Source organism: Pristiophorus japonicus, chromosome 2 (genome assembly GCF_044704955.1).
Source record: "Pristiophorus japonicus isolate sPriJap1 chromosome 2, sPriJap1.hap1, whole genome shotgun sequence".
Lineage (NCBI taxonomy): Eukaryota > Metazoa > Chordata > Chondrichthyes > Pristiophoridae > Pristiophorus > Pristiophorus japonicus.
Genome location: NC_091978.1, coordinates 59,916,486 through 59,941,979, shown reverse-complemented (window position 1 = coordinate 59,941,979; position 25,494 = coordinate 59,916,486). Strand labels below are relative to the sequence as shown.

Sequence of the window (25,494 nt, the reverse complement as noted above, 5' to 3'; positions counted from 1 at the left end):
GCTGCAACTGGGAAACGGAGATGAAAATTGCTAATCAGGTCCTGTTGTTAAATTCGGCAGGACCTCGAGAAACCCGATCTTCTGGGATTCCTGACATCAAAGCAGCCCCCCAACATCCCGCCTATGAGTTAATATCCAGCCCCAAGTGTGGGATTCTTATTTGGTTGGTTTTGGACCAGGCAGTCTAAGTAGGATGTCTGAAAATTCCCCCAAGAATCTTAACCTGAAAATTCTGTGGATCATATGCCGAATTCCCAGTGTATGTTGGCTGGGCGTGAAATGCAGGAGATGGGAAATTGGACAGGACCCGAAACATTAGATCCAAGCCCAGGCTACTCGTTTCCAGAAGGGCCTGTTGGAGGCAAACCCACCAGCTGATCCAAATATGGCCCATGACATTGAAAGGGGGGGGTGGGGGGTAAATTCTAGGGAAGGAATTTCCTTGGCCCAGGCCACTTTAACATTGAGCCCTCTCGATAAACTCAGTATGCTGGTCCACTTAGGAGTAGATGAGGGATTCGGGGAGGGGGGGTTCCCAGGCAGGACCCTCAGTCAAATTGTTTTAATAGCGATGAAAAAAAACTTACCGTAATGGAAAGAGTTTTTAATATAAAAATTAGTGACAATATTTAACTTATCTATTTTTTTAAATTCTTACGCTGGTTGGGCAAATAGCCCAAATCTCTGCACGCGAATGTTCTTCTCCTGGGGATACGTGCGATCTGTCAAAAGACATTTTGACAGTTCGCAAATGATGGTTCTCGGCGCATGCTCATTACGCTGCGAGAATCGGCACTTGCGGGGCCTCTTTGGGCGGGTGTTCACATCGTACGCACCATGAGAGGCCGTAATTTATGGCCCGTTAACTCTGTTTCTCTCTCCACGGATGCTGTCTGACCTGCTGAATATTTCCAGCATTTTCTGTATTTACTTCCTATCGAGTGGAGGGTAGCCAATGTAACCCCACTTTTTAAAAAAGGAGGGAGAGAGAAAACAGGGAATTATAGACCGGTCAGCCTGACATCAGTAGTGGGTAAAATGATGGAATCAATTATTAAGGATGCCATAGCAGCGCATTTGGAAAGAGGTAACATGATAGGTCCAAGTCAGCATGGATTTGTGAAAGGGAAATCATGCTTGACAAATCTTCTGGAATTTTTTGAGGATGTTTCCAGTAGAGTGGACAAGGGAGAACCAGTTGATGTGGTGTATTTGGACTTTCAGAAGGCTTTCGACAAGATCCCACACAAGAGATTGATGTGCAAAGTTAAAGCACATGGGATTGGGGGTAGTGTACTGACGTGGATTGAGAACTGGTTGGTAGACAGAAAGCAAAGAGTAGGAGTAAATGGGTACTTTTCAGAATGGCAGGCAGTGACTAGTGGGGTACCGCAAGGTTCTGTGCTGGGGCCCCAGCTGTTTACATTGTACATTAATGATTTAGATGAGGGGATTAAATGTAGTATCTCCAAATTTGCGGATGACACGAAGTTGGGTGGCAGTGTGAGCTGCGAGGAGGATGCTATGAGGCTGCAGAGTGACTTGGATAGGTTAGGTGAGTGGGCAAATACATGGCAGATGAAGTTTAGGCCCCAAGTTTCCACATGCGGCGAAAAAGGCACACCTCAGAGCTGGGCGCCTGTCTTTTGCGCCGAAAACGGCGCCGGAAAAAAAGTGCGGTATTCTCTGCTTGGTGCGGCGCACAGGGGGCGGACCCTACCACTCGCGCCGATTTTGTAAGTAGGAGGGGGCGGGTACAATTTAAATTAGGCTTCTTGGTGCCGGCAACCCTGCGCGTGCGCGTTGGAGCATTCGCACACGCGCAGTCTGAAGTAAACATTGGCACTCGGCCATTTTTAAAAGTACTGCAGAAAAAGTGAAGATTTGTTTCTTGGACCCCTGCAAAGGCTTGTATTTTAATTTTCTTCATATTTCTGTGGGTGAGGGAGTGCTTTTAGCAGCACTGCTGAATAAATCACCTGCTGATCTTATAGTGTAAATGCTCTCACATTTTTTTGTAACTGATTTAATTTTGCACCTAAAAAGTGATCTTGAAGTTTAAGTGTTCTTCAGAGTGTAAGATTTTTCACAATGAAACTGTTTTGTAAGTGGTGTTGACAATGCAGCACCCATTCTTCAAATTTAAATACAAAACTGTCTATGTGGCTGCCTCTCCGTGTCCAAATGGCCTCAGTCCCCCTCACAGCTCGAAGGCTGCTGCTGATTCTTTGGCTGCCGGCCAGCCATTGACGCCGCCCCTAAAGCATGCCCAAATGGCCTCAAGAACCATAATGAGCTGCGTGTGTCCTGTGTTCATTCTTCGGCTCCCGGCCAGCCACTGACGCCGCTGCAATCCCATGGCCGAATGGCCTCAAGTCCGTCCGGGTGCTGCATCTTCGCGGGGAATGAAGGCCTGCCTCAAGCACTGCAGCTCAGCTCGAAGGCTGCTTGCTGCCTGCCCCTGCCGTCGAAACACTGACGCCACACCGCTGCCTGAAAGGCCTGCCTGAAGCACTTTCACACAGGTAGGAACATGGTTTATTTAATCTTTTCTTTGCTTATAAATTTTTATTCAGGTTGGGTTTATTTGTATAATATTTGTATAAGTATAACTGAGGATTGATTGTAGAATTTAATGACTTCCCTTCCCCCCCTCCCCGCCCCCCCACCTCGTTCCCTATGCCTAATTTGTAACCTGCGCCTGATTTTTTAAAGTGTAGACAAGGTTTTTTCAAGCGTACAAAAATCTTCACTTGCTCCATTCTAAGTTAGTTTGGAGTACGTTTTCACTGTGGAAACTTTCAAATCAGGCGTCAGTGGCAGGACATGCCCCCTTTTGAAAAAAAAATTCTGTTCCAAAGTGAAACTGTTCTACCTGACTAGAACTGCAGAAAACTAAATGGGGAGAATTCCGATTTCTAAGATACTCCGTTCTACACCAGTTGCTCCTAAAAATCAGGAGCAAATCATGTGGAAACTTGGGGCCTTAATGTGGATAAATGTGAGGTTATCCACTTTGGTGGTAAAAACAGAGAGACAGACTATTATCTGAATGGTGACAGATTAGGAAAAGGGGAGGTGCAACGAGACCTGGGTGTCATGGTACATCAGTCATTGAAGGTTGGCATGCAGGTACAGCAGGCGGTTAAGAAAGCAAATGGCATGTTGGCCTTCATAGCGAGAGGATTTGAGTACAGGGGCAGGGAGGTGTTACTACAGTTGTATAGGGCCTTGGTGAGGCCTCACCTGGAGTATTGTGTACAGTTTTGATCTCCTAACTTGAGGAAGGACATTCTTGCTATTGAGGGAGTGCAGCGAAGGTTCACCAGACTGATTCCCGGGATGGTGGGACTGACATATCAAGAAAGACTGGATCAACTGGGCTTGTATTCACTGGAGTTCAGAAGAATGAGAGGGGATCTGATAGAAATGTTTAAAATTCTGACGGGTTTAGACAGGTTAGATTCAGGAAGAATGTTCCCAATGTTGGGGAAGTCCAGAACCAGAGGTCACAGTCTAAGGATAAGGGGTAAGCCATTTAGGACCGAGATGAGGAGAAACTTCTTCACCCAGAGAGTGGTGAACCTGTGGAATTCTCTACCACAGAAGATGGTTGTGGCCAATTCACTAAATATATTCAAAAAGGAGTTAGATGTAGTCCTTACTACTAGGGGGATCAAGGGGTATGGCGAGAAAGCAGGAATGGGGTACTGAAGTTGCATGTTCAGCCAGGAACTCATTGAATGGCGGTGCAGGCTCGAAGGGCCGAATGGCCTACTCCTGCACCTATTTTCTATGTTTCTATGTTTCTACTCAGTACACTGCATATCTTAATTGTGTGATGTGTGATATCTTTCATGCAAAAAGGTTGTAAGCTCATCACCGCAAGCTTATCAAATGATAAGTCACTTCGATGAATGAAAAACAACAGTATCAGTATATGCATTACTAGCTGGTGTGATTCTTCCCTGCATTATTTACTTGCACAAAACCAAATTTCATCTTTGGTCAAAAGAACCAATCAAATCCAAATGTATAGTATTACTGCCAGTCAAAACTGATGTTCTAATATCGCTATCAATTAAATCAGGCAGTACAGTATCACAGCCAGTTAAATCAGGTGTTTCATTATTATTGACAGTCGGATGATTATAATGGCATTGCCAGTTAAATAAAGCAGTGCGGAATCACTGCCAGTCAAATCAGTCAGCATAGTGTCACTACCAGTCAAGTCGATGGGTAGAAGTGTCTGCATGCAAAACATTTGTTTTCTCCACAGTTGCTGTTGTGTATTTCCAGCATTTTGTTTTTGTTTCAGATATTTAGTATCGGTAATATTTTACTTTTTCCTAGTATTGCTGAATTCAATGCCACTTCATTTTCAGGTATGCCAGCTTTGAAGAAGTTCAGTCCCTCTCTGATCTAATTTCTATGTGTCTCTTTCCCTTTGTACATTTTCATGATCACATATTTGCTAAGATCTATTTTTACTTAAGAACATAAGAATTAGGAACAGGAGTAGGCCATCTAGTCCCTCGAGCCTGCTCCGCCATTCAATAAGATCATGGCTGATCTGGCCGTGGATTCAGCTCCACTTACCCGCCCCTCTCCCCGTAACCCTTAATTCCCTTATTGGTTAAAAATCTATCTATCTGTGACTTAAATACATTCAATGAGCTAGCCTCAACTGCTTCCTTGGGCAGAGAATTCCACAGATTCACAACCCTCTGGGAGAAGAAATTCCTTCTCAACTCGGTTTTAAATTGGCTCCCCTGTATTTTGAGGCTGTGCCCCCTAGTTCTAGCCTCCCCTACCAGAGGAAACAACCTCTCTGCCTCTATCTTGTCTATCCCTTTCATTATTTTAAATGTTTCTATAAGATCACCTCTCATCCTTCTGAACTCCAACGAGTAAAGACCCAGTCTACTCAATCTATCATCATAAGGTAAACCCCTCATCTCCGGAATCAGCCTAGTGAATCATCTCTGTACCCACTCCAAAGCCAGTATATCCTTCCTTAAGTAAGGTGACCAAAACTGCACGCAGTACTCCAGGTGCGGCCTCACCAATACCCTGTATAGTTGCAGCAGGACCTCCCTGCTTTTGTACTCCATCCCTCGCGCAATGAAGGCCAACATTCCATTCGCCTTCCTGATTACCTGCTGCACCTGCAAACTAACTTTTTGGGATTCATGCACAAGGACCCCCAGGTCCCTCTGCATCTCAGCATGTTGTAATTTCTCCCCATTCAAATAATATTCCCTTTTACTGTTTTTTTTCCCAAGGTGGATGACCTCACACTTTCCGACATTGTATTCCATCTGCCAAACCTTAGCCCATTCGCTTAACCTATCCAAATCTCTTTGCAGCCTCTCTGTGTCCTCTACACAACCCGGTTTCCCACTAATCTTAGTGTCATCTGCAAATTTTGTTACACTACACTCTGTCCCCTCTTCCAGGTCATCTATGTATATTGTAAACAGTTGTGGTCCCAGCACCGATCCCTGTGGCACACCACTAACCACCAATTTCCAACCCAAAAAGAACCCATTTATCCCGACTCTCTGCTTTCTGTTCGCCAGCCAATTCTCTATCCATGCTAATACATTTCCTCTGACTCCACGTACCTCTATCTTCTGCAGTAACCTTTTGTGTGGCACCTTATCAAATGCCTTTTGGAAATCTAAATACACCACATCCATCGGTACACCTCTATCCACCATGCTCGTTATATCCTCAAAGAATTCTAGTAAATTAGTTAAACATGATTTCCCCTTCATGAATCCATGCCGCGTCTGCTTGATTGCACTATTCCTATCTGGATGTCCCGCTATTTCTTCCTTAATGATAGTTTCAAGCATTTTCCCCACTACAGATGTTAAACTAACCGGCCTATAGTTACCTGCCTTTTGTCTGCCCCCTTTTTTAAACAGAGGCTTTCCAATCCGCTGGTACCTCCCCAGAGTCCAGAGAATTTTGGTAGATTATAACGAATGCATCTGCTATAACTTCCGCCATCTCTTTTAATACCCTGGGATGCATTTCATCAGGATCAGGGGACTTGTCGACCTTGAGTCCCATTAGCCTGTCCAGCACTACCCCCCTAGTGATAGTGATTGTCTCAAGGTCCTCCCTTCCCACATTCCCGTGACCAGCAATTTTTGGCATGGTTTTTGTGTCTTCCACTGTGAAGACCGAAGCAAAATAATTGTTTAAGGTCTCAGCCATTTCCACATTTCCCATTATTAAATCCCCCTTCTCATCTTCTAAGGGACCAACATTTACTTTAGTCACTCTTTTCCGTTTTATATATCTGTAAAAGCTTTTACTATCTGTTTTTATGTTTTGCGCAAGTTTACCTTCAAGATCTATCTTTCCTTTCTTTAATGCTTTTTTAGTCATTCTTTGCTGTTGTTTAAAATTTTCCCAATCCTCTAGTTTTCCACTAACCTTGGCCACCTTATACGCATTGGTCTTTGATTTGATACTTTCCTTTATTTCCTTGGTTATCCATGGCTGGTTATCCCTTCTCTTACCGCCCTTCTTTTTCACTGGAATATATTTTTGTTGCGCACTATGAAAGAGCTCCTTAAATGTCCTCCACTGTTCCCCAATTGTGCCACCGTTTAGTCTGTGTTTCCAGTCTACTTTAGCCAACTCTGCCCTCATCTCACTGTAGTCCCCTTTGTTTAAGCATAGATCGCTCGTTTCTGACACAACTTCCTCACCCTCAATCTGTATTACAAATTCAACCATACTGTGATCACTCATTCCGAGAGGATCTTTTACTAGGAGATCGTTTATTTTTCCTGTCTCATTACACAGGACCAGATCTAAGATAGCTTGCTCCCTTGTAGGTTCTGTTACATACTGTTCTAAGAAACAATCCCGTATGCATTCTATGAATTCCTCCTCCAGGCTACCCCATGCGATTTGAGTTGACCAATCAATATGTAGGTTAAAATCCCCCATGCTTACTGCCGTTCCTTTTTCACATGCCTCCATTATTCCCTTGATTATTGCCCGCCCCACCATGAAGTTATTATTTGGGGGCCTATAAACTACGCCCACCAGTGACTTTTTCCCCTTACTATCTCTAATCTCCACCCACAATGATTCAACATTTTGTTCATTAGAGCCAATATCATCTCTCACAACTGCCCTGATATCATCCTTTATTAACAGAGCTACCCCACCTCCTTTCCCTTCTTGTCTATCTTTCTGAATCGTCAGATACCCCTGTATGTTTAATTCCCAGTCTTGGCCACCCTGCAACCATGTTTTTACGGCCACATCTTTTTTTTCTCAGCGTCTGTCTCCAGCTCTGACTCATTCCATATCAATCCCAGTTCAAATTTCATTTCCACCCAAGATCACAGATATCTCTGTCATATTCACGCTCCTCTAACCACCGCTCTCATTGTTTGGTTTCACCCACCCTCTCTGCTGTGTGCCGCCACGTACATGGTCTCAACCTTTCTCTTTATCAGCACTGACTCAACAACAACATCTGACAAAAACTCATTAACCTGAAACGTTAACTCTGCTTCTCTCTCCACAGATGCTGCCTGTGCTGCTGAGTATTTCCAGCATTTTCTGCTTTTATTTCAGATTTTCAGCATCTGCAGTATGTTGCTTTTGCATTTATATAGCACCTGTAATGTAGTAAAATGTCCCAATGTCACAAGAGTGTTATCAAACAAATTTGACACCGAGCCATGTAAGGAGATATTAGGGCAGATGACCAAAAGCTTGGTCAAAGAAACAGATTTTAAGAAGTACCTTACAGGAAGAGAGAGTGGCAGAGGGACAAAGAGATTTAGGGAAGGAATTCCAGAACTTAGGGCATCGGCAGCTGAAGGCACAGCTGCCAATGATGGAGTGATTAAAATCAGGGCAGTCCTGGTCCCCATCTTATCTGGCATTTTAACAAAAAACCTTTTCTTCCTTTCAGGCAACAAAGACCATAAATTAAAACAACCCTTGGATGCCAGCCTACCTCCCGATCCCTCTCACCGTTTATCTCCTTCTCTCCCTCTCCTTTTCACTTCATCCCTTTTTCACTTTTCCCTCACTCACCCCAAACAATCTGTCCTCGGCAACAGCCTCAACTTCATTTCCCTAAGCCTCATTTTTTAAATAGGGGCGTTACATTTGCAGTTTTCCAATCTGTTGGGACATCCCCAGAATCCAGAGAATTTTAGTACATTACAACTAATGCTTCCACTATCCCTGCTGCTACTTTTCTTAATACCCTTGGATGTCTTCTGTCGCCTTCATCTCCGTGCTTGCTTTTGAGGCCAAAAAGGCCTTCGCTTATGTGTCTGAGCCTTTCTCCGGTCTCCAGTCTTCACAACTTTTTAAAAACTCACAATGTCAGCTTGTTTGTCCTCTCTGCAGATGCCAACTAACCTGCTGAGTGATTCCAACATTTTCTGATTTTGGTACCGTATCAATGTCAGTAAAATCTACCAGTACAGTATCATTGCCAGTTTAATCAGGTGATACAGTGTCAATGTCAGTCACCCTGATGGTACAGTATAAGAACATAAGAAATAGGAGCAGGAGTAGGCCACCTGGCCCCTCGAGCCTGCTCCGCCATTCAATATGATCATCGCTGATCTGATCATGGACTCAGCTCCACTTCCATGTCCGCTCCCCATAACCCTTTATGCCCTTATCGCTCAAAAATCTGTCTATCTCCGCTTTAAATATATTCAATGACCCAGCTTCCACAGCTCTCTGGGGCAGACAATTCCATAGATTTACAACCTCAGAGAAGAAATTCCTCCTCATCTCAGTTTTAAATGGGCGGCCCCTTATTCTGAGACTATGTCCCCCAGTTTTAGTTTCCGCTATAAGTGGAAATATCCTCTCTACATCCACCTTGTCGAGCCTCTTCATTATCTTATATGTTTCAATAAGATCACCTCTCATACTTCTGACCTCCAATGAGTACAGGCCCAACCTACTCAACCTATCTTCATAAGTCAACCCCCTCATCTCCGGAATCAACCGAGTGAATCTTCTCTGAATTGCCTCCAATGCAAGTATATCCTTCCTTAAATACGGAGACCAAAACTGTATGCAGTACTCCAGGTGTGGCCTCACCAATACCCTGTACAGTTGTAGCAGGACTTCTCTGCTTTTATACTCTAACCCCCTTGCAATAAAGGCCAACATTCCATTTGACTTCCTGATTACTTGCTGCACCAGCATACTAACTTTTTGTATTTCATGCACAAGGACCCCCAAATCCCTCTGTACTGCAGCACTTTGCAGTTTTTCTCCATTTAAATTATAATTTGCTTTTCTATTTTTTCTGCCAAAGTGGATAATCTCACATTTCCCCACATTATATTCCATCTGCCAAATTTTTGCTCACGCATTTAGCCTGTCTATATCCCTTTGCAGATTTTTTGTGTCCTCCTCACAATTTGCTTTCCCATCCATTTTTGTATCATCAGCAAACTTGGCTACATTACACTCGGTCCCTTCATCTAAGTCATTATTGTAGATTTTAAATAGTTGAGGCCCCAGCACCGATCCTTGCGGCACCCCACTAGTTACTGTTTGCCAACTGGAAAATGATCCATTTATCCTGACCCTCTGTTTTCTGTTAGTTAATCCTTTATCCATGCTAATATATTACCCCCAACCCTGTGAACTTTTATCTTGTGCAGTTACCTTTTATGTGGCACCTTATCGAATGCCTTTTGGAAATCCAAATACACCACATCCACTGGTTCCCCCTTATCCACCCTACTCATTACATCCTCAAAGAGCACCAGAAAATTTGTCAAACATGATTTCCCCTTCATAATACCATGCTGACTCTGCTTAATTCAATTATGCTTTTCCAAATGTCCCACTACTGCTTCCTTAATAATGGACTCCAACATTTTCACAACGACAGATGTTAGGCTAACTGGCCTATAGTTGCCTGCTTTTTGTCTGCCTCCTTTTTTAAATAGGGGCGTTATATTTGCGGTTTTCCAATCCGCCAGGACCACCCCAGAATCCAGGGAATTTTGGTAAGTCACAACCAATGCATCCACTATCTCCGCAGCCACTTCTTTTAAGACCCTAGGATGCAAGCCAGCAGGTCTAGGGGACTTGTCTGCCTTTAGTCCTATTATTTTACTGAGTACTACTTCTTTAGTGATAGTGATTGTATTAAGTTCCTCCCCCCCTATATTATCCACTATTGGGATGTTTTCAGTGTCTTCTACCGTGAAGACCGATTCAAAATATGTGTTCAACGTCTCTGCCATTTCCTTGTTCTCCATTAATAATTCCCCAGTCTCATCTTCTAGGGGACCAACATTTACTTTAGCCACTCTTTTCCTTTTTATGTACCTGTAGAAATTCTTGCTATCTATTTTTATATTTTGTGCTAGTTAGTATCAACGTCAGTCTAATGGTACAGTATCACGTCCAGTTAAATCAGAAGCAGTAAAATATTACTGCCATTCAAATCATAATTGTACAGTATCACTAGTAATCAAACCAGATGACTAGAGATGCTGGGATTGTTCTCCTTCCAGCAGAGATGGTTAAGTGGAGATTTAATAGAGGTGTCCAGAATCATGAAGGGTATTGGCAGTGTAAATAAGAAGCTGTTTCCATTGGCAGAAGGATTGGTAACCAGAGGATACAGATTTAGGGTAATTGTCAAAAGAGGTGAAATGAGGAGAATTTATTTTACGCAGTGAGTTATTATGATCTGGAATTCACTGCCTAAATTTCAAAAGTTAATTGGAGAAATAATTGAAGGGGAGAAAATTGCAGGACCATTGGGAAAGAGCAGAGGAGTGGAACTAATTGGATAGCTCTTTTCAAGAGCCGGCATAAGCACGAGGGGCCAAAGGGCCTCCTTCCATGCTGTAAGATTTTATGGGGCCGAAATTCAGCTCCCCAATAAGGCCTGTTACTGCCCGTTTGCAGCGGCCATGCAGCGGCCGATTTCTGGTCGAATGGCTGCCACAAGCCAAATTTAGCTCGGATGTTTTCTGGAGGTCCCACCACTGCCGACCGGCTGTGCGTGCGTCATCAGTGCGCACACCGCCAGGACTCCCCACCTCCTGCGACATTTAGCGAGCAAAATCTTATTGCCGGCGAGCGGTGCCCCCGATTGCTTTTTCTGTCTGTGCGCCTTGTCTGCTCTCTCTCTGCCCTGGTGGTGTGGTGGCCATTAAAGGCGAGGGCCTAATGCCGCGACCAGCATTTTATTTTTTTTGCCGGCTGACTTCCATGTCGGCCAGACTATTGTGCCCCCCTGGTTTGGCCGGGGCGGCCTGGTACCCCTTCTTGGATGCCAGGCCACCAACCCGGCTGAAACCCTCCCTGGTGGGCCAGTGCCTGATGGCCGATTCTCTCTCCTTTAATGGAGGCGAGATACGTGGTGATGCAGACGCGCAATGACGTCACCACCACTCCGCTGCTGAGTGACAGCGGCGGAGAATCCGTCCCGCCTCTACTTCCGCCCCTCACCAGCACTTACCGCCATAATTCCGCCCCCATTATGATGGACTTCCAGCCGATTGAAAAAAAAAGACAAAGAGCTGAATTTCGCGAAAAAGGGGACCTCTTCTGAAACGGTAGTAAAAAAAACTTTTAAAATGGTAGGTGCACCAGCTTTCAGGCAGGGCTGAATTTCAGACCCTACGTTTTTATGCAATGAGCCTGAACATTCCTGTGTGAAGCATTATAAACATGAATATTTAACACTATTTTAATGAAGGTATTAACCAGTTCACTTTCAAGGGATTACCATCTCTGTTAAAAGTGCAGAGGGAGGAAATTGACACAAATACACTCATATAATAACATAGATTAAAGTAATTCCCAGGCTTTGGTTTGTGTATAGGATCCTGCCATGACATCCTCGATAATAAATACAGTGCAGACTATAGATTATCCTATTTGCAAACCACCTCAACCCTTCACTCCATTATTAACTTGGAATACACTACAAACTATACAATCGTGCACAGACAGAATTCAGAAAACATTTTAAAGTCATACATTTTGTCCTTATTTTTGTACTAAACTTTGATGTTATACGATTATTTAAAGTTAAGTGACAAAATTTATGACCGTTTGGGAGCAGGGACGCAGGGTTGGTTGTAAGTAGGACTTTTCTGTCGTGCAGAATGAAGAGCTGGGAGATGCAAATCTGAAGCGTTAGAGTGCTGTCACTGGTGAGAAGGTGTAATTACAGTGTGACAGTCTATATAGGCAGCTTACATTATAAATGTGGGCATGGGAATTTATAATGGAAAAGCTGACAGAAAAGTGCAGCAATATATGACAATAGGAAGTATAGTTTGTACACGATTAGTGTGCACAGACATGAGATTTTTTAAATAGTTTATATAGATAGATAGATATATCTTTTGCTGATAAAGGCGCTGTGATTTGAGGGGATTTGGGGTTCTGGAACTCACTACTTGAAAGGGTGCTAGAGGCAGAAACCCTCACCACATTTAAAAAATATTTTAATGTGCACTTGAAGTGCTGTAACCTACAGAGCTATGGACTAAGAGCTGGAAAGTGGGATTAGGCTGGATAGCTCTTTATTGACCGGCGCAGTCACGATGGGCCGAAATGACCTCCTTCCGTGCTGTAAACTTCTATGATTCTATGATTTAACTGTAAGAAAGTACTAAACAGTACACATATATTCCAGTCCATGTCTATCACCAGTGCCAGCTTAGCTACACATATTTTAATTAAATATCAAAAGGTAAATTAAATATTCAAAAATTATTCAGAATAACATGGAGAGTGTTTCAAGGCATAAACTCATCTCTGGGTTAAGCTTCAATCTCACCATTAATGAATTGACATCACTTGGAACCCTGAGAATCACCTGATTTGTACATTCTATAACCCATATGTGACAAATCAGACTTTCCTTGTGCTACCTGAGCTCAATTTCTTTTTTTAAACTTTGTATATTTTTACAACTGTCTGAGACTGAACCAGATCGTTCGCAACCTTGATGTCGTATTTGACCACTTATCCGTCCATCACCAAGACCACTTACTTTCACCTACGTAACATCGCCTGACTCTGTCCCTAACTCAGCTCATCTGCTGCTGAAAACTTCATCCATATCTTTGTTACTTCTAGACTTGACTATTCCAATGCTCTCCTGGCCAGCATCCCATCTTCCAGCCTACATCATCATCATCATCATAGGCAGTCCCTTGAAATCGAGGAAGACGTGCTTCCACTCTAAAAGTGAGTTTTTAGATGACTGAACAGTCCAATACGAGAATTACAGTCTCTGTCACAGGTGGGACAGACAGTCGTTGAGGGAAGGGGTGGGTGGGACTGGTTCGCCGCACGCTCCTTTCGCTGTCTGCGCTTGATTTCTGCATGCTCTCGGCGATGAGACTCGAGGTGCTCAGCGTCCTCCCGGATGCTCTTCCTCCACTTAGGGCGGTCTTTGGCCAGGGACTCCCAGGTGTTGGTGGGGATGTTGCATTTTATCAAGGAGGCTTTGAGGCTGTCCTTAAAGCATTTCCTCTGCCCACCTGGAGCTCGCTTGCCATGTAGGAGTTCTGAGTAGAGTGCTTGCTTTGGGAGTCTTATGTCAGGCATGCGAACGATGTGGCCCGCCCAACCGAGCTGGTCGAGTGTGGTCAGTGCTTCTATGCTGGGGATGTTGGCCTGATCGAGGACGCTAACGTTGGTGCGTCTGCCCTCCCAGGGGATTTGCAGGATCTTGCGGAGACATCGTTGGTGGTATTTCTCCAGCGATTTGAGGTGTCTACTATATATGATCCAAAACTCTACCGCCCATATCTTAATTTGCACCAAGTCCTGTTCACCCATTACCCCTGTGTTTGCTGACCTACATTGGCTTCCAGACCGGCAACACCTCAAATTTAAAATTCTCATCCGTGCTTTCAAATCTCTCCATCGCTTCACCCCTCTCTATCTCTGTAACCTTCTCTAACCATACAAATCTCCAAGATCGCTGCACTCCTCCAATTCTGGCGTCTTACGCAGCCCTGACTTTAATCGCTCTACCTCTGGAATACTGTCCCTAAGTCTCTCTGCTTCTCTACCTCACTCTCCTCCTTTAAGATACTCCTTAAAACCTACCTCTCTGTCCGAATATAGCCTTATGTGGCTTGGCATCAAATTTTGTTTGATAACGCTCCTGTGAAACGCCTTGGGACGTTTTACTATGTTAAATGTGCTATATAAATGCAAGTTGTTGTTGTAATGCTGAATTCATCATGTAAGGGGTTAAGTCCCAAAGCTGCATGGAACATTTTTTCTCAGCAGTGAGCTGCAGTCTGAAATCAGGCTGGTTATAATGGTGATTTGAAGTGCTAATTAGACATTCAAGGGGAGGGTTATTATGTGCAATCTCTAACATTTCAGGCTATTGTGAGAAGGCGGCTTTTTGTGACACCTGAAGGTCCAGATGTCGGTCTGTTCCATTTGCACAGTGGAGGGCTTAGCTCAGGCAACACATGGGACTGACATATTGAGTGTCCCATCTTACAAAATTAATGGGGACAGTTCCCAGCTCGCTCTCTCTCTCTCTCTCGCTCTCTCTCTTTCTCTCTCTCCTTGATACAAAAGAGTAGTTTATAATAGCGCAGCAGTAAGAGCTGGATTTGTCTTTTTTAAAGTCTGAACTAGTTTAGTTTCGAAAGCTAACAATGAAGCAGGTGAGCTTATATTGAGAGAGATTGTAATTATATCTTTAATGCTTTTTCATAACTGAGGAATGTAGAGATATTGATTCTTCTCACTGTGAGAAATGTATCCTGTCCCTTAACTTAGCTTTTCAATCTACCGTCTGCAAACAGTAGAGAATGTATTTGCCAGCACGTCTGATATTTAAGAAGCTAGGGTACAAAATAAGGGCTCTCGTCTTTGATTCCTGGATCAACCAATTAAGGGGCAGGAAAGGGTACAATCCAGTTTCTAAGAGCCATGAAGTCCACTGCAATATCGACCAGTGATGCTGAACCTGAGAGAAACTCTTGCGTAAAAAGCTGAAAATTGTGACACTCTGGGCTATATTCTGGTGGAGCTGGACTTCTGCTTGCCACCAATGTTCTCCTCCCCCACCCCTCCAGAAAGTTACTCTTGAATCTGCTTCCATCACCATCACAGGCAATGCATTCCAAATCAAAACTCGCTGCGTAAAAAAAAATCTCCTCATCTCTTCTCTGATTTTTCTGCCAATTACCTTAAATCTGTGTCTTTTAGTTACCAACTCTTCTGCCAGTGGAACCAGTTTCTGCCTACTTACTTTATCAAAACCACTCATAATTTATTAAATCTCCCCTTAAGTTTCTCTGCTCTAAGGAGAACAATCACAGCTTCTCTAGTCTCTGCATAACGGAAGCTCCTCATCCCTGGTACCATTTTATTTTTAAGGTGCTACATAAAAGGTTACTGCACAAGATAAGAGCTCACAGTCTTTGCGGTAATATATTAGCATGGATCGAGGATTGGCTAACTAACAGAAAACAGAGAGTCGGGATAAATGGGTCATTTTCAGGTTGGCAAACTGTAACTAGTGGGATGCTGCAGAGATCAGTGCTGGGGCCTCAACTATTTACAATCTATATTAATGACTTTGATGAAGGGACCAAGTGTAATGTAGCCAAGTTTGCTGATGATACAAAGATGGGTGGGAAAGCAAGTTGTGAAGAGGATACAAAGAATCTGCAAAGGGATATAGACAGGCTAAGTGAGTGGGCAAAAATTTGGCAGATGGAGTTTAATGTGGGAAAATGTGAGGTTATCCACCTTGGTGGGAAGAATAAAAAAGCAAATTATTATTTAAACGGAGAGAAACTAAAAAGTGCTGAGGTACTGGGGATCCTGGTACATGAAACACAAAAAGTTAGCATTCAGGTACAGCAAGTAATTAGGAAGGCAAATGGAATGTTGGCCTTTACTGCAAGGGGGTGGGAGTATAAAAGTAGAGAAGTCCTGCTACAACTGTACAGGGCATTGGTGAGACCACACCCAGAGTACTGCGTACAGTTTTGATCTCCTTATTTAAGGAGGAAGGAAGGATATACTTGCTTGGGAGGCTGTTCAGAGAAGGTTCACTAGGTTGATTCCTGAGATGAAGGGGTTGTTTTATGAAGAAGGATTGAGCAGTTTGGGCCTGTACTCATTGGAGTTTAGAAGAATGAGAGGTGATCTTATTGAAATATATAAGATTTTGAGGGGGCTCGACAAGGTAGATGCAGAGAGGATGTTTCCCCTCATGGGGGAATCTAGAACTAGGGGCCATTTAAAACAGAGGTGAGGAGGAATTTCTTCTCCCAGAGGGTCGTGAATCTTTGGAATTCTCTGCCACAGAGAGCTGTGGAGGCTGGGTCATTGAATATATTTAAGGTGGAGATAGACAGATTTTTGAACGATAGAGGAGTCAAGGGTTATAGGGAATGGGCAGGAACGTGAATTTGAGGCCAAGATCAGATCAGCCATGATCTTATTGAATGGCGGAGCAGACTCGAGAGGCCAAATGGCCTACTCCTGCTCCTATTTCTTATTATAGTAATTCTCCTCTGCACCCTATCCAAGGCCTTGACATCCTTCCTAAAGTGCGGTGCCCAGAATTGAACACAATACTCCAGCTGAGACCAAATCAGTGATTTATAAAGGTTTAGCATAACTTTGTTGCTTTTGTACTCTGCCTCTATTAATGAAGCCAAGGATCCCATATGCTTTTTAAACAACCTTCTCAACTTGTCCTGCCACCTTCAAAGAGTTCTGTAGGTAAACCTCCAGGTCTGTGTTCCTGCACCCCCTTTAAAATTATATCATTTTGTTGCCTCTCCTTATTCTTCCTTCCAAAATGACTAATTTCTCTGCATTAAATGTCATCTACCTTGTGTCTGCTCCTTTTACCAGTTTGTCTGTGTCCTCCTGAAGTCTGTTACTATCTTCCTCTTTGTTTGCTACATTTCCGAGTTTTGTGTCATCTGCAAATTTTGAAATGATGCTCTGTATACCCAAGTCCATGTCACTCTCCTGCAGAGAGTGCAGATGGAGAAATCCTAGATGCACAGGCCTGATTTCCATCAAATGAATTCAAGACTATTCACAGTCTCCTACTTTAACCCATTCTTTTCCAGGATGTCAAAAGCAGAGTCTTCAGTCCTGATGAAGAGTATTCACACACAATTTCACCTGCCTTTTTACTTTACCTGCTGTGTATTTCCAACATTTTCTGTTTCTATCTCAAAACTGTGGAATTCTACTTGTTTCCCTCAGTCTTCCCTCCATTTATAATCTGCAGACTATTAAAACCTAACTTATTAATGTTAACTACCCACTCATTCTTAATATACCTCCTTATTGCCTATTCTTTCCAACATTGATGGTCTGTTACTCTGTAACCCGTGGCTCTACACTAGGTTTCTTAATATCATAGAAACATAGGAACAGGAGGAGGCCATTCAGTGGCTCAAGTCTGTTCCGCCATGGCTGATCTGCGACCTAACTCCATATCCCTTTGCCCAATCCCTTAATGCTTTTGTTAACAAAAAGCTATCAATCTCAGATTTAAAATTAACAATTTATCTCGCATCAATTGCCATTTGCGGAAGAGAGCTCCACCCTTTGTGTGTAGAAGTGTGTCCTAATCTCACTCCTGAAAGGTCTGGCTGTAATTTTTAGACTATGCCCCCTTGTCCATAATGCTCAACCAGCAGAAATAGTTTATTTCTATCTATGCTATCTGTTCCCCTTAATATCCAGAAAACTTCGATCAGATCACCCCTTAACCTTCTAAATTCTATGGAATACAACCGTAATTTGTGTAATCTTTCCTTGTAACTTAGCCCTTGAAATCCGGGTATCATTCATAAATAAAAGCTTTGTCCATATGAAATGCAAAGTATGGACAATCATAAAGTGGTTCTTCATTAGTTTTGATATTTTCTGAACTGCAATGGCAATTATCTTCTTTGTCCCTAAAAACGCACCCTTACATTTTGCACTGCGAACTATCTCCCCCATCCAGTGGGACTATTTACATTTCCTTTTTAGATAATGTACACCATTCTCAGATCCCCAGGGTATTTTGCTCCAAGCTTCTCGCGGCTAAAAGCTGACATTTTATGAACATATTTATCAGTTGGGATCTGACGGTGTCACACGGAGGTCCTCGCACATTACCCAGATTCTGCCCCTAGAGGCTTCCTATGAGTTATTAAGGGAATATTAATCCTCCCTCTAGTGGTGGAATACAGATACTGCAGTGTTATAACGTATCACTGATATTCCACAGGCCCCGCAAATTCAATGGCGAGGAATCTCTTTAGAGTTGCTCCCGCTTCGTTGCTGTAACATTGCCGGATGTGCAGTGGAAACCCCGGTTACGAACATCAACAGGGTTTCTGCAGCATCTCCACCAAAGTTACGCGGCGGAGCAGGACTAGCTCCAAGAAAATTCAACCCCAGTGTTTGCATCTATAGGCCCCTCAAAAATAACCCCGAGGGCCAGGCAGGTGGTTTAAAATAGCCTATCCTGGTGCTGTGCGTTCCTATGTTCCTACATTTAGGCAGAGGGAAGTGGAGGGGAGACGGGGGCGGGGGATGTAGGGGAGAGTGGTGGAGGTGGGGGGCAGATAAACCCAGGGCGGGGGACAGGAGGGGCCACATTGCAGCAGAGGTCTTGGGGGGCAAAGTGTGTTGGAGGGGCGGGCCTGGGGGCTGTGTGCCTCGGTGCGGGGAGTGTTCAGAGTGGGGTGGACAGGTTGACTGCGCAGATGGTGATTGGTGGATGTGGTGTGGTTGGCGTTGCGGGGGCGTGGCTCCGGGGTGGCTGGGGCTGGGGGCTCGACATCTGGGAGTGTTCGGCATTTGGGACGGGACGGGGCGGGTTGGGTGCAGGGGGAGTGTTCCCGGTGTTGGGTGTGTCTGGAGCCGGGGGGGGGTGGTGGGGGGGGGGGCACGCTCTTGGGATGGGGGGGTAGGCTGTTTGGGGCTGGGATTGGGGGAGACTTCTTCACTCGGGGAGTTGTTGGCCTGTGGGGTTCCCTGCCGCGGAGAGTTGTTGATGCCAGTTCATTGGATGTGTTCGGGAGGGAGTTGGATGTGGTCCTTGCGGCTGGGGGGGTCGGGGGTGTGGAGGGAAGGTGCTGGGGTGGGTGATCAGCCATGATCTTGTTGAATGGCGGTGCAGGCTCGAAGGGCCGAATGGCCTACTTCTGCACCTATTTTCTATGTTTCTATTTAACAGCTCCACACTCCCATTCTTAGGAGTTACTTTGGCAAAACGCAGCATGAGTTACAGAATTTCATGTTGGTCTCAGGATTAAAAAACAAAGAAGATTAACCGTTGGAAAATGAAAGGACAATCTAACAAAGCATCTGTAAAATGGGAGGATGTAACATTTTCTTCACCTTTTATTAATTCCTATCTGTCTCCTTCTGTGCATTTTAAAGTTGAGAAACCTAATTAGAGGCACCAAGGCCCATAGTGCAGGACACGACCAAAAGGGTAGGTGAGAAAAGAAAATAGATCAAGAAATAGTGATCGAGGGGGATACATTTTGGGAATTAGTGCTCCAACGCAGAGCTTCGTGGCAATGGGAAAGTATATCGGCAATTCACACAGGGCGGTCGGCACAGCGTACTTCGTGACACGCAGAATCTTCCAGCCATTAATTAATAACACGAGCTTAAGTTATTCTGTAAATTCTAGTCAGAAGGGAAAACTGAAAGATTTATGAATAGCCTGGAAAAGAGTGAGTTAGAACAGGAGACAGCGAGTTTCAAATACAGGGAGGATGCAGGGAGGAAGATTGTGTAGGTAAGCATATTCAAAATTTAGGAAGAACAAAAGGGGAAAGTTCAGGAGTGTGTTGTTCACAGTAGTAGTGTTAAAATAGGGAGAGATGGGAAAACTGGTGATCGAGAGAGAGATTAGAGCAAGATTGCCTAATGAGATGACAAGCTGTTTCTTATACAAAAGCAAAATACTGCGGACGCCGTATCTGCATCCTCCCTGTATTCTCCCTGTATTTAAAACTCGCGTCTCCTGTTCTAACTCACTCTTTTCCAGGCTATTCATAAATCTTTCAGTCTTCCCTTCTGACTAGAATCTACAGAATAACTTAAGTTCGTGTTATTAATTAATGGCTGGAAGATCTGAAATCGACCTGAACCATTAGCTCTGTTTCTCTCTCCACAGATGCTGCCTGACCTGCTGAGTATTTCCAGCATTTTCTGTTTTCATTTCAAGCTGTTTCTTGTATCCTGTCCAGAAGTCTGCCAGACAAGTATCTTATGCCGCTTGCCACGCATTTTGTCCCAGTTTCAGGGAGGTACTGTTTCAGTTAGATGCGGAATGGCCACCAAACAGCAGGCTGGATGAAGGGCCTTGCTTCAGTGCCTCCTCTTCCTAAGGCACTGCACCATTCACTTGTAAATCCCAAGGCAGACAGATTTCAAACCTGCCAGGCTGTGAGTGGGTAATTTGTTGCAGGAAGCTGCACAACCAGCTGCTGTTAGCAACCCTTGAAAATTTCTGCAGTAACAATCAGGACTGGATTCTTCCCAGATATTACTTTGCTGCACAAAGTACAGAATCTTACTTTCTTTGACAAACGAATAAAACATTATCCTTTCGATTCTCTATGTACAGGATGCTGATCATCATCACAATTACCAGAAAGCATGGATCCAGAATCTCAGTGCTGAAATCTCGTCACTGATGGTGAGAGTTCAGTGATTTCAGTGACTTTCTGCGATGTATTTACAGGGGTCAGCAGCCCTTTGAACAAATAATATCACAGACTAAAACGTTTTTTAAAAAAAACAAGTTCCTGAACCGAGCTGTAAGGATTATGGGGTCATCAGATGACCCATGGTACCATCAGATGGCCGACTCACTTTAAATGTTAGTGTAGTTCAGTCGTGGCTTTCTTGCCTCTGAACTAATTGTGGGATCAAATCCCACTGCAGGGGCTTTAAAAGGTTGGCTGACACTTAAAGTGCGGCACTGAGGGAGTGTGGCATTGTGGGAGGTGCCTTCTTTTGGATGAGATGTTAAACCAAGGCCCCATGGATGCAGGTAAAAGATCCTGTAGCACTTTTTGGAAGAAGAACAGGAAAGCTCTCCCAGTGTTCTAGCCAACATTTATCTCTCAACCAACATCACTAAACAGATTTATTATTCATTTATTGTATTTTTGTTTGTGGGGCCTTGCTGTATGCAAATTGACTGATTTGTTTCCTTAAATAGAAAAGTTACTTAAAAAAAAAATCATTCTTGAATGTAGGCATCGCTGGCAAGGCTCGCATTTATTGTCCATCTCTAATTGCCTTGAGAAGGTGGTAATGAGCCTTGTTCTTGAACTGCAAATGGTTTGATACAACATGCTCGGCCACATCAGAGAGAAGTTAAGAAGCAGCCACATTGATGTAGTACTGAGGTCATATATAGGCCAGACCGGGTTGGGACTACATTTCAAAATAATTCGTTTGCTGCAAAGCGCAATCAGGACATGAAAAGCACAATATAAATGCAAGTTCCTTATTTTTACTGTCAAGTAGACTACTGCCTGCCCCAAACCTTACCCACAGCAAGTACACTGGTAGCTCCTGACCCAATATCCCTGTTCAACCTGAAGCCCCTTTTCCAAGTGAAGACCTGCTAACCCTCAATACACAATGCAGCCAAACTGCTCAGGACTCTAAATATACGATCATGTCATGTAAGTTGTAAACTGCCACAACTAAGCTGAATTCAGTAAAGAAAATTAAAGATTTAAATACAAAGCACTTCCTGAAATCGTACACTTTTCAAAAATAACTTGTGTAATATTGTGTTGAATGAATGTAACAGTAGTAGCTGCCTTTTGTTTTAAAATTATAAATAGAAAAAGGATGAAAATTACAGGCAGACGACATAGGTGTCTATGATTATGTTGTCTTACCAGGTTCTGGAATGATTAGCTGTCCGCTGGTTTGCACATTTCCAGCATCGTTCTCTGCCACACACTGGTAAAAACCCTGGTCTGACTTCACCAGGCCCAGTATCCGCAGGTTGCTGCCACTCTACAACACACAGCAAAAGAATGCAATGTGAATTGATCAAACAGTTACAGCAAAGTCTTTGCAATCCAGAATTAAAGCTAATGTAGATTCATTTTGTGCTTTACTGATGAGTCAATATTTACTTAGATAGATTGCAGATAGGTAAGTAAATGGATAAGTAAACTCTGGAGATATAGACAAATGGGCACATGGGGGTAAATACTGGTATTGTCACGCCCATTTTTTGAGCATACTAATTTAGTAGTGGGTCAGCCTATGCCCGTTCTGCGCAGGCGTTGGGCCCACTACGAAATTCATAGGGCCCAATTTTTAGATGTACTGGGCAGCTGCCTAAAACAGGCATTAGGCCCCTGGAATATATGTTAATTAGGGCCTAACGCCTGCTGATGGGCAGGCAAGGCTTTTCATTTTCCTGTGGAGCTAGGATTAGCAGAAATGCTCTCCACCGACTCCACGATCCTGATGATCCATTCTCGCCCTCATTGTCCACTCCAACCGCCCACCTTCTGGAATTTACCTGAGGGCCGCTGTTGGCGAGACAGGCGGCTCGGAAATTATTTTTCTCGTGTGGCGAGCCGCCCGCGGACCGGTGTCAGCAGCTCACCCCAAAACATAGATGAGGCCCAAGGATCAATTCCAGGCAATCCTCGGGCCTCCTGGTTTAGGAAAACGGACCCAGGCTAATGTCTATCCCATAAACTGTAAGATGCTGAAAGACATATATAAACCTAGATAGACTCAGAATATAAATAGAAAATTAGAGGTCAGACAGTTTTGAAAGACAATAGAAATTTAGCTTAATATTCATGAAGGCAGTCAGACTGGAATTTCTCACCTGAGCCGAACCCTGACTAGGGCTTTTGTTTGGCAACCATGACCAACACGAACACGATGGGCCGAATGGCCTCCTTCTGTGTCATAATTTTCTATGATTCTAGGCATCCCCTTTGACTCTGAGCTGAGGGATGTTTTTCTATATTGAGGGTGTTATGTAAATGAAAGTTATTCTTGTCGTTGTCTTAAAGAGAGGTTCAGTTGGGGCGAGGGCAGTGGAGAGCTGGAAGGGTTTAGGGAAGGAATTCAAGACTGAGGGTCCTGGTGGCTGAAGGCATGTCTGTCAATGGTGGGAGTATGGGAGTGGGGGATATATAAGAGGCCATAATTAGAGGAATGAAGAATTCAGGGGAGGTGGCTGTAGAGAGGGAGGAGGCCACAGAGATAGGGAGGGGCAAGGCAATGCAGGGATTTAAACGCAAGGTTGAGAGTCACAAATTTGAGGTGTTCGTGGACAGGGTGTCTAGTATCTCACTCAAGAGGCCATTTTTAATTCTTGAACTCAGATATGTTTCTATTTGACATGCAACATATCATAGCCATCCTGTTCTTACCTGATACACACACACACTCACCACCTTGCAGTAGGATTCAATAGATAGGGATTAGGAGTGAGAATGCTAGCTGATATATGGCTTCCCAGACCATGAACGCAGAGCCCAATTTTAGTGTGCCAGCTGAAATTGGTTAAATCACTAGGGACTGGGGATCACACTTGGGACCTGCTGCTCTGTATGGTTTAGTATCCTGGCTGAGCCATCAGGACAGCCATCTGTTATATTTGAAAGGCCATAGTGTCTGCTCCTTCCTCTGGCCATGTTCCAATGCATCAATTCTCTTATGTGAATATAGGAATGTAGCAGTTATGGTACTGCACCAGCAACCCAAAGGTAATGAATTCAAATCCCACCGTGGCAATTTATAAAGTTGAATTCAGCAAATCTGCTTCATGTACTGGCTCTCCGCTGAAAGAAATGGCCATGAAAAGCTGTTGTTTTGTGGTAAATCCTGATGGGCTAATGCCATTCAGGCCAGGGAGCCTGCCCCTCTCTTCTGGCCCAGCCGTGATACTAGTCCCATACTACGTGGTTGACTCTTAAGGCTCTCTGCAGTGTAAGAACCATTCAACTGTAAAAACAATGGCTGGAATTTTCACAGGAAAGAACAGGTGGGTTGCAGGCGTGGAGGGGTGGAGTGAAAGTTGTAATATTGTAAAACCCGACCCCAACCCGCTGACTTTCACCTTTCACTGCCAGGAGGCGGGTTGGCAATTTAAATATTATAATGAGGCTTGAAGCCTCTACTTAACTGCAGGTTTTACTCCCCATGCTCCCCATCAGCAGCACACACCACCTCGGGTCGGGTATCGGACACCCTCCCCCCACCGCCCCCCCCACCCCGGGATTGACACTCAGCCCTGGGGTCTGTGATTGTACTCCTCCGCCCACGCTGGGCTTGGGGCATCCCCCTGCCCACCCCGCCACCCCCGGGTCGGGTATCGGACACCCTCCCGCCCCCACCCCGGGATTGGCACTCAGCCCTGGGGTCTGTGATTGTTCTCCTCCCCCCGCCCTGGGCTTGGGACATCCCCCTGCGCCCACCCCTCCGGGATTGACACTCAGCTCTGGGGTCTGTGATCGTACATGGTTCCCACTCGACTGGAAGCCCATCAATCAGGCTGGCCTCCGGGCAGACAACCCGCCCCTTACGCTGCGGAAAACTCCACAGCGTGCCTGGAAATTTGAATTTCTGGGTTTCCCACTGTCTCCCAGGTGCCCCCCACCCGCACTTGCGCGTGGGAAATGGGAAAATCCAGCCCACAGTCTTCAAGATAATTAGAAATGGGCAATTAGTGTATCCATATCAACGCCACCCACTTCCTGGGAATAAAAATAATGTTGACTATCGTTTACCTGTAATTTTATTGTTTTACTCTCATCTGTGCCTTTGTCATAATGGGACATAAAACTCTGAATAAAATAAAAATGCTATGCAGCAGAGCATTCTGGGAGAAATCAACCATCACCATCAATCCTGTTTTACAGCCAATCGTGAGCTCCTGTCGGCCTTTTTGCTGGAAATTAACTCTTGGATTTTTTTTAATTAAAGAAATGTCAATTTGATAAAGATTAATTCAAACTACACACATGAAAGTGCTAAACAAGGAAGCACAGTTAAGGAAAGTGAAATAGGATGCCATCGAATGCCCTTTACAGCTGAGCAAACAGTTTATCAAATGGCAATCAAACTTGGATCACAGCCAAGCCACTAACGGCACTGTTGCTTTCTCCAGCTCATTGTTAAAAATGAAATCTTGGTTTGGCGCCAGTGTTTCTATTGTCCATTACAAAATAAACCAGAGCACGGCTAAGCCCAAGCTAGCCTTTGTGTTTCTGCCCAGGTCCTCAGGATTGCTGACTGTTGTCTCTAGCTATACTCTCGTATGAAGATCCCAGCAAGCTGCCATGTTAAAGATTGAGTGCCACAATCAAGACTTCAAAATCGTCTCCCCCTCCTCTGTTGAAGGCCCTGGCGATGAGATGCAGTTTTATGGACCAGGAACCCTCCAGTACCTCATTAAGTGGTCATTCTTCA

General features: G+C 44.3%; 1 protein-coding gene across 1 annotated transcript in view; it reads right to left on the bottom strand.

Moving 5' to 3' along the window:
- Positions 1-25,494, bottom strand: part of dcc (DCC netrin 1 receptor) — a gene marked incomplete at its 5' end in the record, with an annotated part of 1,018,431 nt that overhangs the window by 477,984 nt on the left and 514,953 nt on the right. Inside the window, one exon of the mRNA XM_070862030.1 lies at positions 21,945-22,065. Coding sequence (XP_070718131.1) covers positions 21,945-22,065 — 121 coding nt within the window. The remainder of the gene's footprint in view (positions 1-21,944; positions 22,066-25,494) is intronic.